This window comes from Myotis nattereri (genome assembly GCF_964212035.1).
Source record: "Myotis nattereri genome assembly, chromosome: 6".
In the NCBI taxonomy this organism is placed as follows: domain Eukaryota; kingdom Metazoa; phylum Chordata; class Mammalia; order Chiroptera; family Vespertilionidae; genus Myotis; species Myotis nattereri.
In genome coordinates, this window is record NC_138081.1 from 92,564,485 (window position 1) to 92,583,472 (window position 18,988).

An 18,988-nucleotide genomic window follows, 5' to 3' on the forward strand; every position below is an offset into this window, starting at 1 on the left:
GGTTACTTGTAGACAGGGTTTCTCAGCCTCAGCACAGCTGGCAGTTTGGGCCACATGCTTCTGTCGCGGGCCGCCCTGCGCATTGTAGGTATTAGGGTGTTCCGCAGCATTCCTGAGCCTGTACTCCCCTGTGTAGCCAGCTGTCTCCAAACATCGCCAGATGTTCCTTACGGGGTGAGATCGCCTGTTGGCAAGAACCACTAGTGTAGGAGGTGTCTTGAGAGAATGGAAAGGAAGGGAGCCTTCCATGGCGTAAGAAACAAAATCAGGGCAAGCTTAAGTCAGGTGCGTTTATTGTAAACAAAAATACGCCATTTGCTATGACGTAAGGGGGTGGTGTGTAAAATGGGCTACTTTGAAATGATGCTGGATACAGATATGGACGTCCGCACGCTTAAGAATCAGTTCTGTTTGGGAGGCAGCGGGAACCTGCCAGCTCTGACCCAGAGAAAGTTTGTCATCAAATGAGCTGGAGCCACACCCTCTCCCACTGGCCTGCCTTGACCCCTTGGGGAAGGGAAGCCCTTCCAAGGGTGTTCTATCCTTGGACAACCTCAGTCCTAGTGTATGAGCTCTCCCCAATAGCTGATCCCATTATCAGCTAAAACATTTTATCAAAATCACCCCCATTAAAAGTAATGGTGTGGCCTGGCCAGTGTGGTTCAGTTGGTTGAGCATCATCCCACCACCAGGAGGTTGCAGATTCGATTCCCAGTCAGGGCACATGGCCTGGTTGCCTGCTCAACCCCCAGTAAGGGGTGTGCAGAGGCAGCCAATGGATATTTCTCTCTCATTGATGTTTCTATCTCTCCCTCTCCTTTCCTCTCTAAAATCAGTAAAAACACTCAAAAAAAATTTAATGGTAAGGTCTGTCTTCTGACTAGACCTTAACTAATACAGTATTTACTGTCATATTTCTACTATATGTTTGAAGTGTTTTATAATAAACCAATTTTGGATCAGTCATTAAATATCTTACATAAAACAATGACTTTCCTTTGTCTATTTCTTTTAAGGGGTCCAAAATACATAACCAGAGCCATGATTATATTGTATGTATATTTTTACTAATACATTTTGAGAGATTTATTTACATAAACTCTTAAAAATATGCATATTGCTCCTGTTAACTCATGTTTCAAGACAATATTGATGATTACACACAATCTGATTTGCTGTAGTAAAATTTTTCATTAGTTGTAAAAGTCTTTAATAACAAATCAATTTAAAGTTTTTTGGAAATAATTTCTACTAACGATTCATAATCCGCATAGTCTTTCAATGACTGTACAAGTTCATCCAGTAGGTACTCTCCTTGCATAAACGTTTCAAGATCATGAAGTGACGTGTTTATTCTGTGATCTGTCACACGATTCTGTGGAAAATTGTATGTCCTTATTTTCTCTGACCTTCCTTTACTTCCAATCTATACATATATAAAAAAAAAGATATGAGATACAGTTAAATTCAGGGCAACTAAAACTACAAATTTCACGTAACTGGAAATTAAGCTCTTGCTTTATAATCTGAAACATAATGTAAGAACCAAGTTTTAACCTGACTCCTCAAATAACATGGCAACATAGAGAAAAAATGACAGGGGCTTTACAGGCAGACAAATTAGTATTTGAATCCTGTGCCACTTCAGTGTTCTAGGACTTCAGGCAATTTATTTCAACTTTAGTTTCCCCATCTGTAAAATACAAATAATACCTACTACACAGTGATGTGTACATAAAGGGTGGCACAGTGATATTCAAATGGTAACTATATATAATCTCTGTGAATTAACTTAGTTGTCTTCAATGATGACAAAGTGATGTATTTCCCATTAATACAGTATGAGTAAAATGTCTCTGTAGTTAAGTAATAGGAAGAAAGTTCAGTTCGCTTTCCATCTTCATAATTTTCAGAATGGAGACGCCATATATCTATCTGTTTTTAAGTGATTCAAAGTCTGAGAAAAACGCCCTTGAATATAGAAAGCAGAGCATAGGTATAAGATTACTATAAAAACAGAATTAAATGTTTATCCTTTAAAAGTATTTTCATTTCAGTTTTACCTGAATCTTTCTAGCATTGTATCTTTTCTTTGTTTCTTCTTCAAGCTTCATGCTGTATAGTTTTGCACGTAACTTTTTCATAGCCGTCTCTTTATTTTTCAGTTGAGATCTCTCTTGTTGGCATTCAGAAACAACACCTGAATAGTGTTATGAGAATCGAAGAGGTTTAATTAAAAAAAATTATCTTCACTTTATTATTAAGGAATACTTTTCCTTCTCATCCTTTTTCATCTTCCTTTATGAGGAGAAAAATAGAATTCTAATATAAAAGGAAGACTTAAACAACTTATAGTTATCAGAAAACTCAAAATTTAAGTGTGAACTAGAGTACAAAGTATTTCCATTTTGAAGGCATACATACTACACAATAAAAATTAAGACCCTGAGACATGCATCTCACCACTCCAACTGCTCTGAAGCTGGCAATGGAGGGACCTATGAAGATCAGACCTTTACATTTTGCCTAGCAGGAGCTGGGATACCTACTGCTGATACATAGAACTATTCTATTCTTTGGGGAAGAAAGTCACAGATGGGGACCTTTATACGTTGGGACCCATTGTCTGGGAAAAGGATGCAGGGATGATTTTTCTAAAGGTTGCTGCAGTAACGTCCTGTGGTGAATGTCTGATTTTTACCAGGTGTTCTAGTTATTGTCTTTAAGTATCTAATAATTACAATATGAATTGTTCTGATAATTTCGCCCTCCCTGAAAGTAATGGACATACTACCAGCTGCTGGCTGGTTAGTTTCTGATTTGTGAAGTAACTATTTATTCATATATTCCTGCAAACAGTGTGTGTGTGTGTGTGTGTGGGGGGGGGGGGGGGGGGGCTTGTTTCTTGGGATGAACGACCATCTTTATGCTCCAGAAACATCACATGATCCAAACCAAGAGAGACCGCACAGCCATGGCACGGGATTGCAACAAAGATCTCCACCGGTGTAGAGCCATGCTGGACATACTGCTTTAACCACTTCTGTTCCGCTGCTAGTGGGGCTCCCTTAATGTAGAAGTGAGCTGGCTGGCTTGTAGCACGGTAAAAGCCCTGAATGCCACTACTAGACCTACATATGGGATAAATCAAGAGCTGAGCCGGATCAGGGAGGCAGTTCCAGAGAATCAGGCAGCAATGGATTATTTGCTCTTGTGGCATAAATGTTAGGGGCAAAAATAGAACATTGGGGACTAGCTATGTTTATGGGAAATATTAATCATGTTCTGTTAACCATGATTGCCTTACTCTGATTAAAGAAAGGATATTCTAGCCTGGCTGGGAGTTAGAAACCCAGGGAGTCACCCTTGGGTTGGGATGAGATCCATTCTCATTGAAGAACTGCCTATTATCATGGAAAGATCAACAACCTAGTTGCCAAAACAATGGCGTCCCACCCCAGCCTGCAGAGCCTACTTCCCCATATAATCTTGGTCCCACCCTATCTAAGCAGCTGGTTTGGAGAGGTTGCAGAGCAGATTTTTGTGGATGACCTGCTGCTCCCCCATGCTGCCAGCAGTACTGGAATAAATGCTCAAATTGATTAAAAAATTTATAATTTAATATGGATTGCTTTTTCATACCCTCAACGAGGTATCAATTTTTAAAAATCTCATAATAGAAACAAATATATTAAAAAGTTAATCCCATTTCCAGAGATCATCACTATTCATGTTTTTAGTATTTCCATCCATTTTTCTCTATTCTAGTTTATATACTATGTATTACGTAAGACATCGTCTTAAGGTTTAACATGATAAGTTCTGCATGTTTAAGAAAAGAAAAATACATCAAACTATCCTTCCCATCAACCACTACTAGTCACTGGTATTTATACCTGTTTGAGATAGGTCACTGTTAGAGTGTCTTGTATTCTTTTTCTAGATAACTCAGGTTTGCTCTTCATCTGCTCTTTATCACAAGTGAATCACTACAGTTCTACCTAACAGGATACTGCAGGCCCAAGAAGTACTTATATAGCTCCATTGCTTAACTATCTAGACCAGGGGTCCTCAAAATTTTTAAACAGGGGCCAGTTCACTGTCCCTCAGACCGGTGGAGGGCCGGACTATAGTTTAAAAAAAACTACGAACAAATTCCTATGCACACTGCACATATCTTATCTTGAAGTAAAAAAACAAAACGGGAACAAATACAATATTTGTATTTGCATGTGGCCCGCGGGCCTTAGTTTGAGGACCCCTGATCTAGACTCAGAACCCCCGGTGGTCTGTGGATGAACTTAATTGAAAGAAGACCCTGAAATTATATGGAAAATTTTGTATACATGTATGTTTCCAGGTAGGGGATCCAAGCTTTCATTTCCTCAAAAGAATCCATGGCCTTCTCTCTTCAAAAACTAAAAACTAGTGATTTAGAGCATCCTATATAATAAAAGTGTAATATGCAAATCGACCAAATGGTGGAACAACTAGTTGCTATGACATGCACTGACCACCTGGGGCAGATGATCAATGCAGGAGCTGCCCCCTGGTGGTCAGTGCGCTCCCACAGGGAAAGCGTCGGGCTCAGAGCCCAGCGGAGGTGGTGGGAGCGTCTTTGCCTCTGAGGCAGTGCTAAGGAGCAGCAAGCCGGGCTCATGGCTGGCGAGCGCAGCGGTGGTGTCGGGAGCTTCTGCCACCTGTGCTGCAGGCAGGCGGTAAGGAACCAGGGGTCCCGGACTGCGAGAGCCCCAGACTGCGAGAAGGCACAGGCTAGGCTAAAGGACACCCCACCCGCCCAGTGCACTAGTCCCGTGCACTGAGCCTCTAGTCTACACTAATAAAAGAGAAAAATGGTAATTGGCGTACGGCACTACCCTTTTCATTGGCTAATCAGGGCTATATGCAAATTAACTGCCAACAAGATGGCAGTTAATTTGCATATGTAGGCACAATGCAGGGAGGTGAAAGGGAAAGCAGGAAGAAGCCCCCTGCCACTGACAGTGATCGGAAACCCAGGGGGGAGCTAAGAGCTGGGGGGCAGGGCAAAGGCGGCCTGGGGCCACCTTTGCCCTGCCCCCCAGCCATGATCGGAGAATCAGGTGCCTTTTCCGCCCTGGCCAGTGATAGCAGGAAGTAGGGGTGGAGCCAGCGATGGGAGCTGGGCAAGGTCGAAGCTGGCAGTCCCAGGAGCTAGTCCCTTGCCTGTGCCTAAAGCGAAGCCCACGATCGCGGGGCCGCTGCAGCTGTGGGTCCCCGCTGCCCGGGCCGGACGCCTCAGCCAGAGGCGTTAGGCCTGGGCAGGGGTGGAGCCTGCAACCGCGGGGAGCTGGGGGTCCCCTGCCCAGCCCTGACACCTCTACCGGAGGCCTCAGGCCTGGTCAAGGGCCAATCTGGTGATTGGTGATCAGAGGGTGATGAGGGTCAACTCCTCTGGCCGAGGCATCAGGCCTGGGCAGGGGGCTGGGGGTCCCCTGCCCAGGCCTGATGCCTTGGCCAGAGGCATCAGGCCTGGGTGGGGGGCGGAGCCGGGGATTGGGGGGATATGATGGTCCCCTTGCCCAGGCCTGCAGCCTGGGTCAGAGGTGTCAGGCTTGGGTGGGGGGTGGAGCAAGCGATCAGAGGGAGATGGGGGTCCCCTGCCCAGGCATGATTCCTGGGCCAGAGGCCTCAGGCCTGGGCAGGGGCCAGAGCCAGTGATCGGGGGGAGATGGGGGTCCCCTGTCCAAGCCTGACACCTCTGGCAGAGGCGTCAGGCCTGGGCAAGGGGCCGATCAGGCGATCGGAGGGTAATGGGGGTCTACGCCTCTGGCCGAGGCATCAGGCCTGGGCAAGGGGCAGAGCCAGCAATCGGAGGGGTCTGGGGGTCCCCTGCCTATGCCTGCTGCCTGGGCCAGAGGCATCAGGCCTGGGCTGGGGGCAGAACCAGTGATGGGGGGAATGAGGGGCCGATCCTGCGATTGGAGGGTGATGGGGGTCAACGCCTGAGGGCTCCCAGTATGTGAGAGGGGGCAGGCTGGGCTGAGGGACACTCCCCCTGCCCCTCACACCCAGTGCAGGAACTTCGTGCACCAGGCCCCTAGTTTTCTTATAAAGAAGAATCCATGATAATGACTCTATTGTGGGGATTTTTAAAATAGTGATATCTATTCAATATAAATTTGAGAAGGCTACCTGGAAGGGCTATCCACACCTTCTCGTCATTGTCACTAATATGGAAACTCCTTGGGTTTAGAGATCCATCCCTTCATCTTCCTGGCTTTGCAACTCCCCTGCAGAGTTTCAGCCAAGGAGTCTAAATAAATCAAGTATTTAATAACAATCCTTAGTACAGATTCCTCTGGTAATTGAGGGTCTATTTCAGTGAAAAATTAAGTCATTCAGAATTTGATTTCTTTCTTCAATGTTTTGTGTTGAAGAAGTAAGTACATACCCGTTGGAAGATGAACTATCCGGACAGCACTGTCGGTGGTATTTACATGCTGCCCCCCAGCTCCACTGGCTCGCTTAGTATCAATTCTCAAGTCTTTAGGATTAATCACTAGATTAATCTGTACATAAGAGAGAAATTTGGGATTAAAAGTATTACGTATATGAACTCTTCAAAAGAATAAAATAGCCATAAATATAAATATGTATAGAACTTATGAAATTTAGAAGGTTTAATTTTAATAGAAGGTAGTTAGAAGGATACCTTTTTTTCAACTTTTCATTTTGGAAGAGTAGCAGATCAAAATACTATAAAAACAAACCCTAATCCTCAGAAACTGGACTTCTCTATAAATTATCCTCTTTTTATCACATGAACAGCAGAACTTATGTTATTATTAGAAATGTAAGTATTTGAGCTGAAATGAGATTTTGCATTTCTGAGTTCAAGAAGACTTTGGCAGAGGGAAAAAACAATGCTAGCTTAGGAACTATGGGAAAGGCTTATTTTGTTTAATTAAAGGAGGACTTAAGTATTTTTGGAGGCAGAGGAGAGGCAAAGGGAAATTGCCAAGCCAAGACTGAATTCATAAAGACACTGGGATCTGATGTCAGGCTAATGCTCTGTTCTGGGAATCACCACCAGAAGCACTAGATTAAAGAAACTGTTTCATGAATAACCGTGGACCACTCTGTGACATGTCTACAACCCTACCAGTAAGAATCCTACCATACATAGGCCTTCCCTTTCTCCCTACAAGTTGCTAGAATTAGATGATACATGGACCTCAGTTTCCACCTTTTCCGGAAAACTCTCTTCTTCCATCCCCAAGATGCTCGAACCAAAGTGATTAGTATCTACATATGGCTCCTGTTACACAGTCAAATAGCACTCCTGCACCCACCCCCCAAATTAATTAAACTTCCTTCTCAAATCATACCTACTTCATTTTGAAGGACAAGTCAAATATTTATTTTCAGCAAAAGGAATGTAAGTGAAACAACATCCTCACTAAGTTATTTTATAAATACTATGTAAACAAATTTCTTTGTGAGAAGAAAATATACTCATTGTGAACACTAAGAATATGTTCCATTTTAATATGACTGGGTTATGAAGTAGTAATTGTCAAATTGTCACCTTATTAAAACAGGATTCTTGCTATTGATACTCTGAGAACCAATCAACACAAAGCAAAGATCATTAGTCTTAAACCCTAATTAAATTAGGTTAATACTATTTCTCCTGCAGAGATGGTCTCAATATAACTACTTTAAACTTCACAATAGAGAAAAATTAATAGACAGTGCACAAATTGATTGATACATCTTTAATTCTTCCCATCTATAATAATAAAAGCGTAATATGCTAATTGGACCGGAAGACCTTCCGGACGAAGCCAGGGCTGCGAGGGAAGCCCAGGCGCTTGCCAGCGGCTGGAGGGAAGCCGGTGCTGGCAGCTGGGGAAAGGAAGGCCTACTCTTGCATGAATTTCATGCATTGGGCCTCTAGTCCTATTCTATATAATAAAAGGCTAATATGCACATTGACAGAAAGGCACACTGACCACCAGGAGGCAGATGTTCAATGCAGGAGCTGCCCCCTGATCGTCAGTGCACTCCCACAGGGGGAGCACTGCTCAGCCAGAAGCCCTGAGCCGGGTTCACAGCTGGCGAGCGCAGCGGTGGTGACGGGAGCGCTACAGATGTCCGACTGACGGCTTAGGCCCACTCCCCATGCGTGCACTGGGCCTCTAGTTTGTTATAAAATCATACTTATTGGACTGAGATACCACATTCTCAAAAATAACTCAAAATATGTGATAAAGGCCAAATACAACAAGGAGATGCACAATTCAGTCAAGTGAGTGTTCCTCTGGGACAAAGCACTGTGCTAGGCCCACGATTCCAAGAAGGGGCACTGTGATGCCTTACCTCAGTGGGCAGGGGTAATATTGCCACAGTCATGGTGCTGGTGTGAATGCGGCCTTGCTTCTCCGTCTTTGGCACTCTCTGTACTCTGTGCACACCTCCTTCAAACTTCATGTGCTTATAGGCCTCTGAACCCCCAATGCTGGCAGATGCATGTCGAAGCCCACCTTCAAAATATTGGGAAAACAGAATTCTTTTTTAATTCTTATCATTTATTAACATTTGACCATCACTTCTACCATCTTGAGACATATTTTAAAAAGCTACAAAACAACCTATAGATGGTAAAATATACCGAAAAACTTGAACAAGTCTATGATGGTGTTTTTAATATGTAATATATTTATTGTTAATTATTAAACCTAAAGCATTTATGGTGTTAACTGACTCAACACATCTAAAATACCACTTTTAAAAGACAGTCATTCAGTGGTTAGTATTGACTAACATTTTTTAGGCCCTTGGTATATTTGCATTCAAACTTATTTAGGTAAATGATGAGCATAAAACTACTTAAGCATCCTTACAAATAAATTCAAAAGCCTAGTCTTTCCAACCCTTTTCTTAGGACACACGTAGATAAATCTACACTTTTCCCCAAACAAATTAAACAGTTCACTGACCTATTTCACTTGGAAAATATTCCAGGGTTTCAAAATGCCATCTTTTAAAAGCAGCATATTGCTGATACATATCAAACATCTCTGAAGTAAACAACATTGCCTCCTGACCCCCAACTCCTGCAGTTACCTCCAGGATCAAATCATTTTCATCTGTTTCTTCTGAGGGAACCAAAAGTAAGATAATCTGTAAATAAAAAAATATCACCCCTTCTATAATAAATCATTACTTAAAACTCTAAGAGGCAAATGGTTAGAAGCAGGATTTTTTAAATATTTAATTTACTTAAAGTTTCTCTAAGCAAACTTAATACTGCTGATTACTTCTAACCATCTTGCCAATTAGAACCGTAAAAGCATAATTTCTAAAAAATATTAATATTACCACCTATGTTATAAATGTTATAAGGTTCAGCTAGCACTTACAGGTTTGTATTTTTGGTGTTCATGTATACTTTAAACCACTTCTCTATTCAGTGAATGATTAAGTACCTGCTGTGAGTAGGACATTATTGTGTGAAGAAAGCAAAGGAATTTATCCTTTTGAAATGTGCAACCTAGCATGATAGGAAAAAAAATTGCATTTTTAAAAATCTTTAAGTGGAAAAGAAACTTGCAATTTCGGAAGTGAAAAGGCCCTTCGAAGACCTGGTCCAATTCCCTCATTTTACATGTAAAGGAAAATGAGGCTAACAAAGGTGAAATGATTTGTTAGATCTTCTACTCATAGTCTACCCCACCCTCATCTTTTAAATAAACAAAAGAGAGGATACAGAATAACAATATTACCTTGCCTTTCTGGCAAATCCTATTCATGTAACATTCATCCTTGTGCCAGAGCTTTATAAATCCTTTTAGTATGCTAAAAATAGGACCACAGGGAGTACCTTTTTCCGGCTTTAAAAAACAGTTTATATTTCTAAATACTAACAAACTAATTAAGTCCTAAGTTGTTTTTATTAACATCTAATAAAAGTCTTTAGAAATAATAGTACTAATGCTACTTTATTCTTTGTATAAATACTATACCTGATGCTTCAATTGAGCTATTTCTTTTTGACAGGAAGCTATTTCATTTTCTGCAAGTTTCCTTAGGTCTTCATTTTCATCTAAGAGATAAAGGCAATAAATAGTAGGTTAAGTTTTCCTTAATTAGTGCTAAATTGCCAACGGAATTTAAGGAAATAATTTTGTTACTGTAGCTGAAGGGAAAAATAAAATGTCTTTCTTGTCCTTTTAATAACTGCCATTAATTAAAAATAGCATTTTATGCATTAGGTTTCACAAACATGTAGCTTTAAAAAATATTTTGCTAATGATAAAAGAAAGCATAAATAAAAGGTAATCTATATAAATATAAAGAAGCTTTTGAACTTCGTTATAATTCTACCTCCATGAAATATTCATATTAACAAAAGTTCTTTTAGTTTCTCTTAAATCACTTAATTTGGACTCTGCTTAACTCTGACCCTGACTGTTGCATGAGCCTTCACACTGCTGTCCATGTCACCTTCACCCTCATTCCAGGCTGGCTTCTAAGCCACCACAAATCCAGCTTCCTAAACCACAAATCTATTTTGAACTTTCACTCCCCAATCTAAAAACTTCTGCTGGCTCGCCGAAACCGGTTTGGCTCAGTGGATAGAGCGTCGGCCTGCGGACTGAAAGGTCCCAGGTTCGATTCCGGTCAAGGGCATGTACCTGGGTTGCGGGCACATCCCCAGTAGGAGATGTGCAGGAGGCAGCTGATCGATGTTTCTCTCTCATCGATGTTTCTAACTCTCTATCCCTCTCCCTTCCTCTCTGTAAAAAATCAATAAAATATATTAAAAAAAAAAAAAAAAAAACTTCTGCTGGCTCTCCTTTAAGGAAGAGTTCGGGGATTAAAAGCATGAGATCTGGAGTCATTCCAATCCCAACTCCACTCCTGAAAAGCTGCTCATTTTACCTCTATGCTTCAGGTTCCCCTTCTCTCACAGGAGGCTAACAGGACCTACTGTATAGTTTGTTATATGAACTGGATGAGTTAATACCTCAAGAAAGCTAAGCAAAGCCTGGAGTATGTATGGTAAAGGATCCATAAAGGTTGAACTACATTATATCCTCTAAGGGTGGGCCTTTATTCTTTTTATTTTAAATTGATCTTCATTGTGAAAGTATTACAGATGTCCCCGTTTCCCCCCATGAACCCCCTCCACCTCACACTCCCACGCCTCCCCGCTAGGCCCCCCAGGCCTTTACCATTGTCTGTGTCCATGGATTATGCATACAGGCCTTCCCAAGAAGTTCTCCTTGCTCTACTAGGTCTATGCAGATATCTGCTGTGTTCACTTTTTAGCTGTATTATAATTAATTCTCTTTCCCCAAATAACACCGTGACACACACCCCGCCCCCCAGAGCCCTGCTACCCAATGGATTGCCCATGAACCAGTCAGTAGCCTGGCATCCCTGAGAGCTTCTGGAAAGGCAGAAACTTCAGCTCCACCCAGGTCTGAATGCATGCTAGTTAGTCACTGGAGAAACTCGTTAAAAGCACACATTTCTCAGATTCGGAGTCCTACGTCTCGTTTTACCAGGCACCGCCCCTGACACCACTGCAGGTGGTCCTTCTACCGCACTTTGAGAAACGCTGCGGGGGTGGGGGGCTGCGCCAATGGCACACAAGGGCTCAGAGAGGAGGGGTTTGGCTCCGAAGACACTTCACGACGCCTTGGCCTCTGATCCAAACCAAAAAGGGCTGCGACTAAGTGAAGAGCTTCAACCTCGGGGACAGGGCAGGCCCCCGGCCAGCGGCTCAGTGGGAAACGCCGGCGGAGCGTCAGGAGCATGTGCTGCACCCCGATTCCTCGGGCGCGGCCCTTACCGTGCAGCAAGGGCTCGGTCTCCCGCAGCTCCCGCTCCTTCTCGCTCAGCAGTTTGGCCAGGGCCAGCAGCTCAGGCCCCCTGGGGGCCTGCACCTGGGACTGAGACTCCGCCTGGCGCTCCAGGAAGGTGCGCAAGGGCCCGCCGCGGGCGAACAGCTCCTCCACCGGCAGGCTCCCGCAGCTCCGGTGCCGGCGGGCCGGGGCCACGGCCGGCCGCGCCCGGAGACACCGCACAGCACCCCACAGGAGGCGCGCCCGCATCGCTGAGCCCACACTGCCCCGGCGGACCAAGGCCGGAAGTTCCCTCCCTCCCGAGTCTCGCGACAGCACACGGGGTTTGGCAGTAGGGGCGCGAGCTGACCGAGCCGGCCCAGGACACCCGCCGGGTTTAAAGGGCCTCCCGGAACTTCCGGCCAAATCTTTAAATGCCGCAATATTCGCAGAGGCCGGAAGTTGAGGGCGCGGAGCGGAAGTTGGTGGGGGTGGGTCCCGGAGACCTTGGGCCCCTCCTCTGTACGCTGGGTTGTAAACGCCTCCTTGAACTTGGCAGGCGGGGCGGGTGAGCCGGTCAGCGAGGGGAAAGTCGCAGGTCGCCACTCGGTCTTCTGACGTCGAGGGTTTGCTCCGCATGCCCCGCGCGAGGGTTTTCTGGCTGCGCATGGGGCGCAGTCTCATGTTCGCGCCGAGGCTGAGGTCACCGCGAAGGAAGCGCCCGGGCCAGCCTGGCCTTTCGTTTCAAAGATGGAATTGTTTGGAAAGAGGGCGAGAGCTGACCTCTTTTTGTTTTGTTTTTTGTCCGTCGGTGGCTGAGACTCATACTAATTAGGACATGGCAGCAGTGCCGGAAGGCAACCAAGGAGCGAGCGATTTCGCCAAGTCTCCTTTCCGGTCCCTTACCTGCCTTGGAACTTGCTCCCGGAGGCCTTCCTTCCTCGCCTGCCTCCCGCGGCCCGTTCGCACTTACTCCTCGGCTGCTTTGTAAGGAGGTTGTGACGCCTGGTGCCCGTCAACACAGGGAACAGCCTCCGGAGCCCGACCCGTGGCCTGTTCCCCAACCTCCCCCGCCCCCCACCCCCCCAAAAAAACCCAACAAAACTCTAATAGCGGTGGGAAGGCAGAAGGTGAATTGATGTAATGCTTTTCATTATTCAAAGACCATTGCACAGCGCACCGGAGGAGTGGCGAGGAGGGGGCAATACCTGGCTTTCGAGGACCTAACTCTCCGCCCGGGGACTCCGCGGTCTCAGACAAAAGGAGCTCGCATTGCCGCTGCGCATTCCTTAGCTCCGCATACAGACGCAAAGTGAGTGGACGAATGAGATGCATCTCCAAGTACAAGGCAGAGATAGGTTTTGCTACTTCAAAGCTCCAACTAATCACATTATTTATCTCAGTTTGAATGTGCATTCCAGCCACACTATAAAATCGTTTTCCTTTACAGCAGTGGTTAAAATCCGTATTAATTCTGGTCCGATGCACAACAGGACTGATCAAATTGTGTATATCTCTATGAGGAACAGTTATTTCCCAAGTCAAAACTTTGAGTTATTTTTTTTTTTTAACCACAGAAATGGTGGGAGTCATTTGAACTCAACATGATAAATCTCTCAGCTAAATTCTCAAAACAAGTCATTTCGAGAATATACTTTTATTTGTAAAAGGTGCAAAAATAACCTTATGGAACAATGTAAAGAATCTAGTCAGAAATTATTTTCCCACGGATGTGTAAGCAATTTAAGTAACATAAATGAGTGTATGTTTTACTCCTATGTTACACCAATGAGGAAACAGTAACTTGTTAAGGATATATTGGTGGATTCTTTATTGATTCAAAACATTTTTAAAGTCAGTGTAATGCATGTGCATTTTACAGTAATATCCATAGGTTCACACAATATGGTCAAATGAAAACAGCTGTAATTTGATTTACTTTGAAAACTCAAATATACATAGTTTGAGACTTCTAAGTTTTCTTACATTATTGTCATGCTCAAATTCTATTACATTTGAAAATGCTAGCGTTTTCAGTGTCTATTGTACATAGGTAAAATGATAAAATAGACTCAAGAAAGAGGAAACAAAACCCAAAACTTAAATGGGAGGAAATATAATCTGCATTATCTATTCAGTTTGTAGGTACCTACAGTTATTCTGGCTTTACAAAATAACCAAGCATGGTATCTCTTAAATTGTATTCATGCATTCACAATTTCTTTATGGCCAACTAATATTGGTGGGCTCCAAAATAAGGACATAGATTACTAAGTACAATGAACATGGTAGTAAAAAAAATGACATATGTTCAATATGATAAATTTTACAGAACCAATCACATTTAAATTATTTTTTATATTTAGCAAATATACTGAAATCATATACAAGAAACTGCGTTTATGACAAATAGGTTAAAGCAAGGGAAAAAATCAAGTCTTCTACATTATTTCAATTTTCAGTGTTTATTGTTCATTGGAGGGCAGTATAGAAAAACTCAAGCAAAATAATTATGAGTTTAAAGTACCTACTATGACAATTAGTAAGACTAACATCTTTACTACCAAAGAGATGTAGAGGATTAAGGTAATTATACTATTTTTAATGAAAAAAATTCACTTTCCCCTCCATTAAGTATTCAAGCTAACACTGTTTAGGAATTTTTCCATTTCACGTTTCAGTTCATTGCATTTTCTTCATAGTACTTGTTAGCAGTCATTTAATGGAACCTAACAGCACTGCTGAGGAATCTACTCATAACTTTTTTTTAGCTCAATATAAATGTCCAATAAACTTACATGCAATAATACCTCTTAAAAATCTATTACTTTACAGTAGAGAAACCTGACAAACACTACCTCAGCCAGATGACCAAAGTCAACATCACCAGTGATAAGTCATGATGGTGGTATGCACCTTTGACACCATGTGGTAGAAATGCCACTTTACTTCGGGGGTCTTCCTTCCCCAAATGGTAACACCTGTCTAATCATGGGGGAGACATCAGACAAATTCCAACTGGGGAACATTCTGCAAAATGCTAGACCAGTGCTCCTTAAACCTGTCAAAGTCATCAAAAGCAAGAAAAGTTTGAGAAACTGTCCCAGCTAAGAGGAACCTAAGGACACACGATGGCTAAATGTAATGTGGCATCTTGAATGGGATCCTGGAACAGAAGAAGGTAAAAACTAAGGGAATCTGAAGTGTAGACCTAATGCACGGATGTTGGTTCTTTACGTGACAGATATCTCATGGGTGTGCTGTACATGGAACCTCTCTGTACTATCTTTGCAATTTTTCTGTAAACTTGAAATTATTCAAAAATAAAATGTTAATGCTAAATTTTATGAGCATACAAATACATTTATTCTTTTATTTTCCTAGTAAAATTAATTTTAAAATCATACTGCTCTAATATTAAAAAATGCTTTCTATTCCATGTTGATATCAATGTTTTCTAATGGCCAATCTCATAACAATTTTACTTCTATCCCCCCACCCACATATATATTTGGCAAATTATTGGGTATTTGTATTCTCCCCATTCTTGTAAATGATTTCTTTTTTTTTTAATGATTTCTTTTTTAAACTATGATTTAAACCTATATTATACACACACATCTAACCATATATATCTCCATGTGTGTGATTTTTTTTCTTAATTGTAGATTCAGAATGATGTTAGTGAACTGAAGACAGTGATTTTGAATCACATTATTGAACAAAGCATGACATTCATATATTCCTCCATCTGAAAATAATCTTGGTTGTATTTTTTGGATGAATAACTAAATAATACTTTTAAAGTATGGTTTGAAAAAAATATGGGAGAAGTGCATTAAAATGGCATTTAGTGTATACATTATTGAAAAATGGGAATTTTTATTGAGCTGGAGAACTTTGTTAAAATAACACTTTATCCATGTTTATTTCATTTCTTTCTTATGATCATCTTATAGAGACTATTCTGCATTTGAAATGAGGACACATCCTCAGGATACATGGTTTGCCCAGTCACAGGACAGAAATGTAGCTTGAAATCAAATTTGTAATTAAAGCTTCATATTTGTAAATAAAACTCGACAACCTCTTGTGTGTTGCAAGGATAATATTAAGAATGTTTCAGGGAACATCTGAAACAAATTTTTGGTATCAGTTTTATTGATAAATATTTTCAGTTGTAGCAAGTGAGGAATAGCTAAAATTTTTACAGATTTAATATTATTTTCTCAGGAGAACTAACATTGTATATTGGACAGAAATTTATAAAGAACTGAAAAGAGCACATAAATAGAAGCCTTTGCAAAAGTACACTTTGAAAATTAACCATTATAACTATCAGCATAAATACACAGGCCGGAAGATTTTCTGGAAATAGCTTGACCACCTTTCACAATAATTTGCCAATGTATGCAGTGCAAAGTTTTCAAAATTCATGTTTCATAGGGTACTAGTTAAAGGCATTTTAGATCTAGGAAATTTAGGTGGCATTCACAAGGTTCTTATTTTCTGATTGTACATTTTTCCTCGATGCACTGATATACTGTATTTTTTGCAAATGTAATTTGTCACAATTACAATGACTTATTTTTTTCAGCATAAGTTAAAAGTGTATGGGGAAAATAGGTAAATTAAAAATTAAGAATCAGATATTATTTTAAATCAGATTAAAATGGTGAAAATGTATTTTTGCCCCTAATAAATAAACATTATCTACCTATTTCTATAGTCCTTTTGCAAAACTGAATTATCAGGTAAAAATTGGATATACATTTCATTCTGTAAATAAGAATCTAGGCAACGTTAAAGATACTTACTATTAAACACCCCATGCACCATGACCAAATATCAGAACTGGTCATCCTATGTACAGATTTTAAGATTAAAAAAAAAAAAAGACCACATTATAGTCTTGATTTTTGCACTGAATAACATTGACATCAAAATTGTGTTTTGCTATAGTTGTTCATATGCCAGTGCACCTACTGCGCGTACAGCTGCCTTGTAACACTGTTGGGGTATCTATACTACCTTTGGGTAACAATAATTATCTATAGTAAGGAAGAAGTGTCACCCATCCATTACTAGTGTGATCTATATGCAAGATCCACCTCTGGCTCTCCAGTTTATTTCTATATATTTATATATAATCTATATCCTCTACTTTTCTTTCCATCATAGGCACTATAGAAAAAGCATTAACCTCTTTCTGTGCGCATTAGCAGATTCTAACAGTATACAAAGAGATCTTGGCAATCTGAAACACATGTGTACCTTCTAAAGTGCAATTTTTCCTCAGGGAGGAATTCACTCACTGGGAAAGTCTAATTCTACCAAAACAAATATTGTGCTCTTGGAATGGTAGCATAGACACCATTTGAGGACATTTGTTTGTTTGTTTATTATAGCTCTGTAATTAAAGCAAATTTGTAGAGTTTCAAATATACAGACATACTCTTAGATAGAAACTTTAAACATTTTGAAATTAAATGAGTAACCCTCCCCTCCCTCCAAAGTAGGAATTTAGCACAGAAATGCTACATAGCATGGTTAGGGACATCTGATGTGTAAAATCTACTCTAGAATCATTCTCAAAACAACTTCCTAATCAGGTTTCAAAAGGATATACTAACTTCAAAATCTGTATTCTACAAATGCCCAAGTTACAGATCAGGACTCTTTATAAGGGCCCTTATCTTTTACATTTGGTAAAATATTAAAAGTATTGTCAAACAGACAATTCATCTAAGAACCCAAAGTATCTTATAAAGATAACTTATGACTAGCAGGTCACCATCATATATAGTAACAACAAGAATATAAAGTGTACATTTAAAAGATTGATGCATGCAGTCTATCATAATATAGTACATATTTTCTAGTCATGTGCACCAATTTATTGTGCTTCAAACACAGCAACAAGTATGATATTACAACATATATGTGTATACATCATAGTAGCATAATAAACTCAATTCTAACCAAAAAATTTAACTCAGGAACAACAGAACTTCACAATAGAAGTGATGATTCTTTTAGGTTTTTCTTCACTCTTTAGGAAAAAAAAATATGACTTTTTGTAAACATCTTTATCATTTTTCAACATATTACTGAAAACTATTATTCAAATAGTAAATATCTAATTGACATGGATAAAGTATGTCTAAACACACTAACACTTTCAGACAAAAACAGGCATTTGTTAAAAGAAATTATCATTATAAATATTTTCTATCTCGTATTTTAAGTACATTTTCATAAATAATGTGTTTAAAAGTGCTGAATATGATAGGATAGTCAGCAACGCCAGTGTAAACAGAACATTTTTGTTCTCTACTCTTCAAACATTTTTTAAAATCCCATTTTGTTAAACACTGCAACAGTTAAAATATTTGCATAGGGAATAGATAATAGCCCTTTTAAACGTATCTCCTGAATCCTATATAAATTAGAAAATTAAATTCACTTAAAAAAAAACAATTCTTAACATGTTTTAAGTTTATGGAAAAAGAAACTTACAATGCCAACCTTTCAAGTAAAATAAAATTTAAAAAGAAAACCCAAACTTATTTTTTTAATGTTTAATAAATTAAAAAATGAGAGGTAGTTAAAAATGACAATGAAAAAACCTATAATTTTAATATCATCCTTAATATAAGGCCAGTATTTTCATTGGATATAAATATTTTTAAAACTTTCATTTTAGGTTACTCAATATTATATTTAATAAGTGTAAGATTAAAAAAATAGCCTCCAGGGTATATTAATATTCAAATGTAACGTCTTGATATAAATATGACTCTGACTTTTTTGTGTTGGTGCACAATAGGATACTGTTTTCTTGAATGTCAAAAAGTGCATGCCAATGTCAGGCAAGTATTTGTCTTAAAGATTTAGTGAGACTTTAAAAAATAATATGGCAGCTAGGAGATTTGAGCACTGTACTGCCTTTCAGTTATGGATGAGAATTAATAGTTTGGTTTCAACATTTTTAAAATAAGTAATCCTTAAGATACGATGTGAAAACAGTTAAGGTCTGAAATAGAGAATTATCTTCTTTATAACCCTTATAAAACTTCTGTTAGTTAAAAACTTAGCTTTTCACTGGATTTCACTTTCAAGGAAAATATGCCACAGGGACAGATGTTTTT

General features: G+C 40.3%; 1 protein-coding gene across 5 annotated transcripts; it reads right to left on the reverse strand.

Annotated features, from left to right (window-relative positions):
- Window positions 1-271: 271 nt before the first annotated feature.
- On the reverse strand, window positions 272-13,113 carry MTRF1L (mitochondrial translation release factor 1 like). 5 transcript variants are annotated; one of them, XM_081093889.1, is made up of 7 exons: window positions 13,046-13,113; window positions 10,011-10,090; window positions 8,985-9,168; window positions 8,365-8,528; window positions 6,434-6,551; window positions 2,064-2,200; window positions 272-1,426 (listed from the first exon to the last, which is right to left on the reverse strand). In XM_081093889.1, the coding sequence occupies exons 3-7, from the start codon at window positions 9,079-9,081 to the stop codon at window positions 1,226-1,228; spliced, it is 717 nt and encodes a 238-aa protein (XP_080950015.1). In that variant the 5' UTR covers window positions 9,082-9,168; window positions 10,011-10,090; window positions 13,046-13,113; the 3' UTR covers window positions 272-1,225. The 5 variants fall into 5 exon arrangements, with proteins under 5 accessions (XP_080950015.1, XP_080950014.1, XP_080950016.1 ...); XM_081093888.1 differs by lacking the exon at window positions 13,046-13,113 and adding an exon at window positions 12,744-12,922; XM_081093890.1 differs by lacking the exon at window positions 13,046-13,113 and adding an exon at window positions 12,744-12,851 and having other exon boundaries at window positions 8,985-9,143.
- Window positions 13,114-18,988: the final 5,875 nt, after the last annotated feature.

Coding starts and splice junctions, on each gene's coding strand:
- MTRF1L (XM_081093886.1), bottom strand. CDS start 12,521: ATGAGACTGCGCCCCATGCGCAGCCAGAAAACCCTCGCGCGGGGCATG. Junction 6,552..8,364: donor TATTACCCCTGCCCACTGAG/GTAAGGCATCAC, acceptor TCTTATGTACAG/ATTAATCTAGTGATTAATCC. Junction 2,201..6,433: donor GATAGTTCATCTTCCAACGG/GTATGTACTTAC, acceptor AACACTATTCAG/GTGTTGTTTCTGAATGCCAA.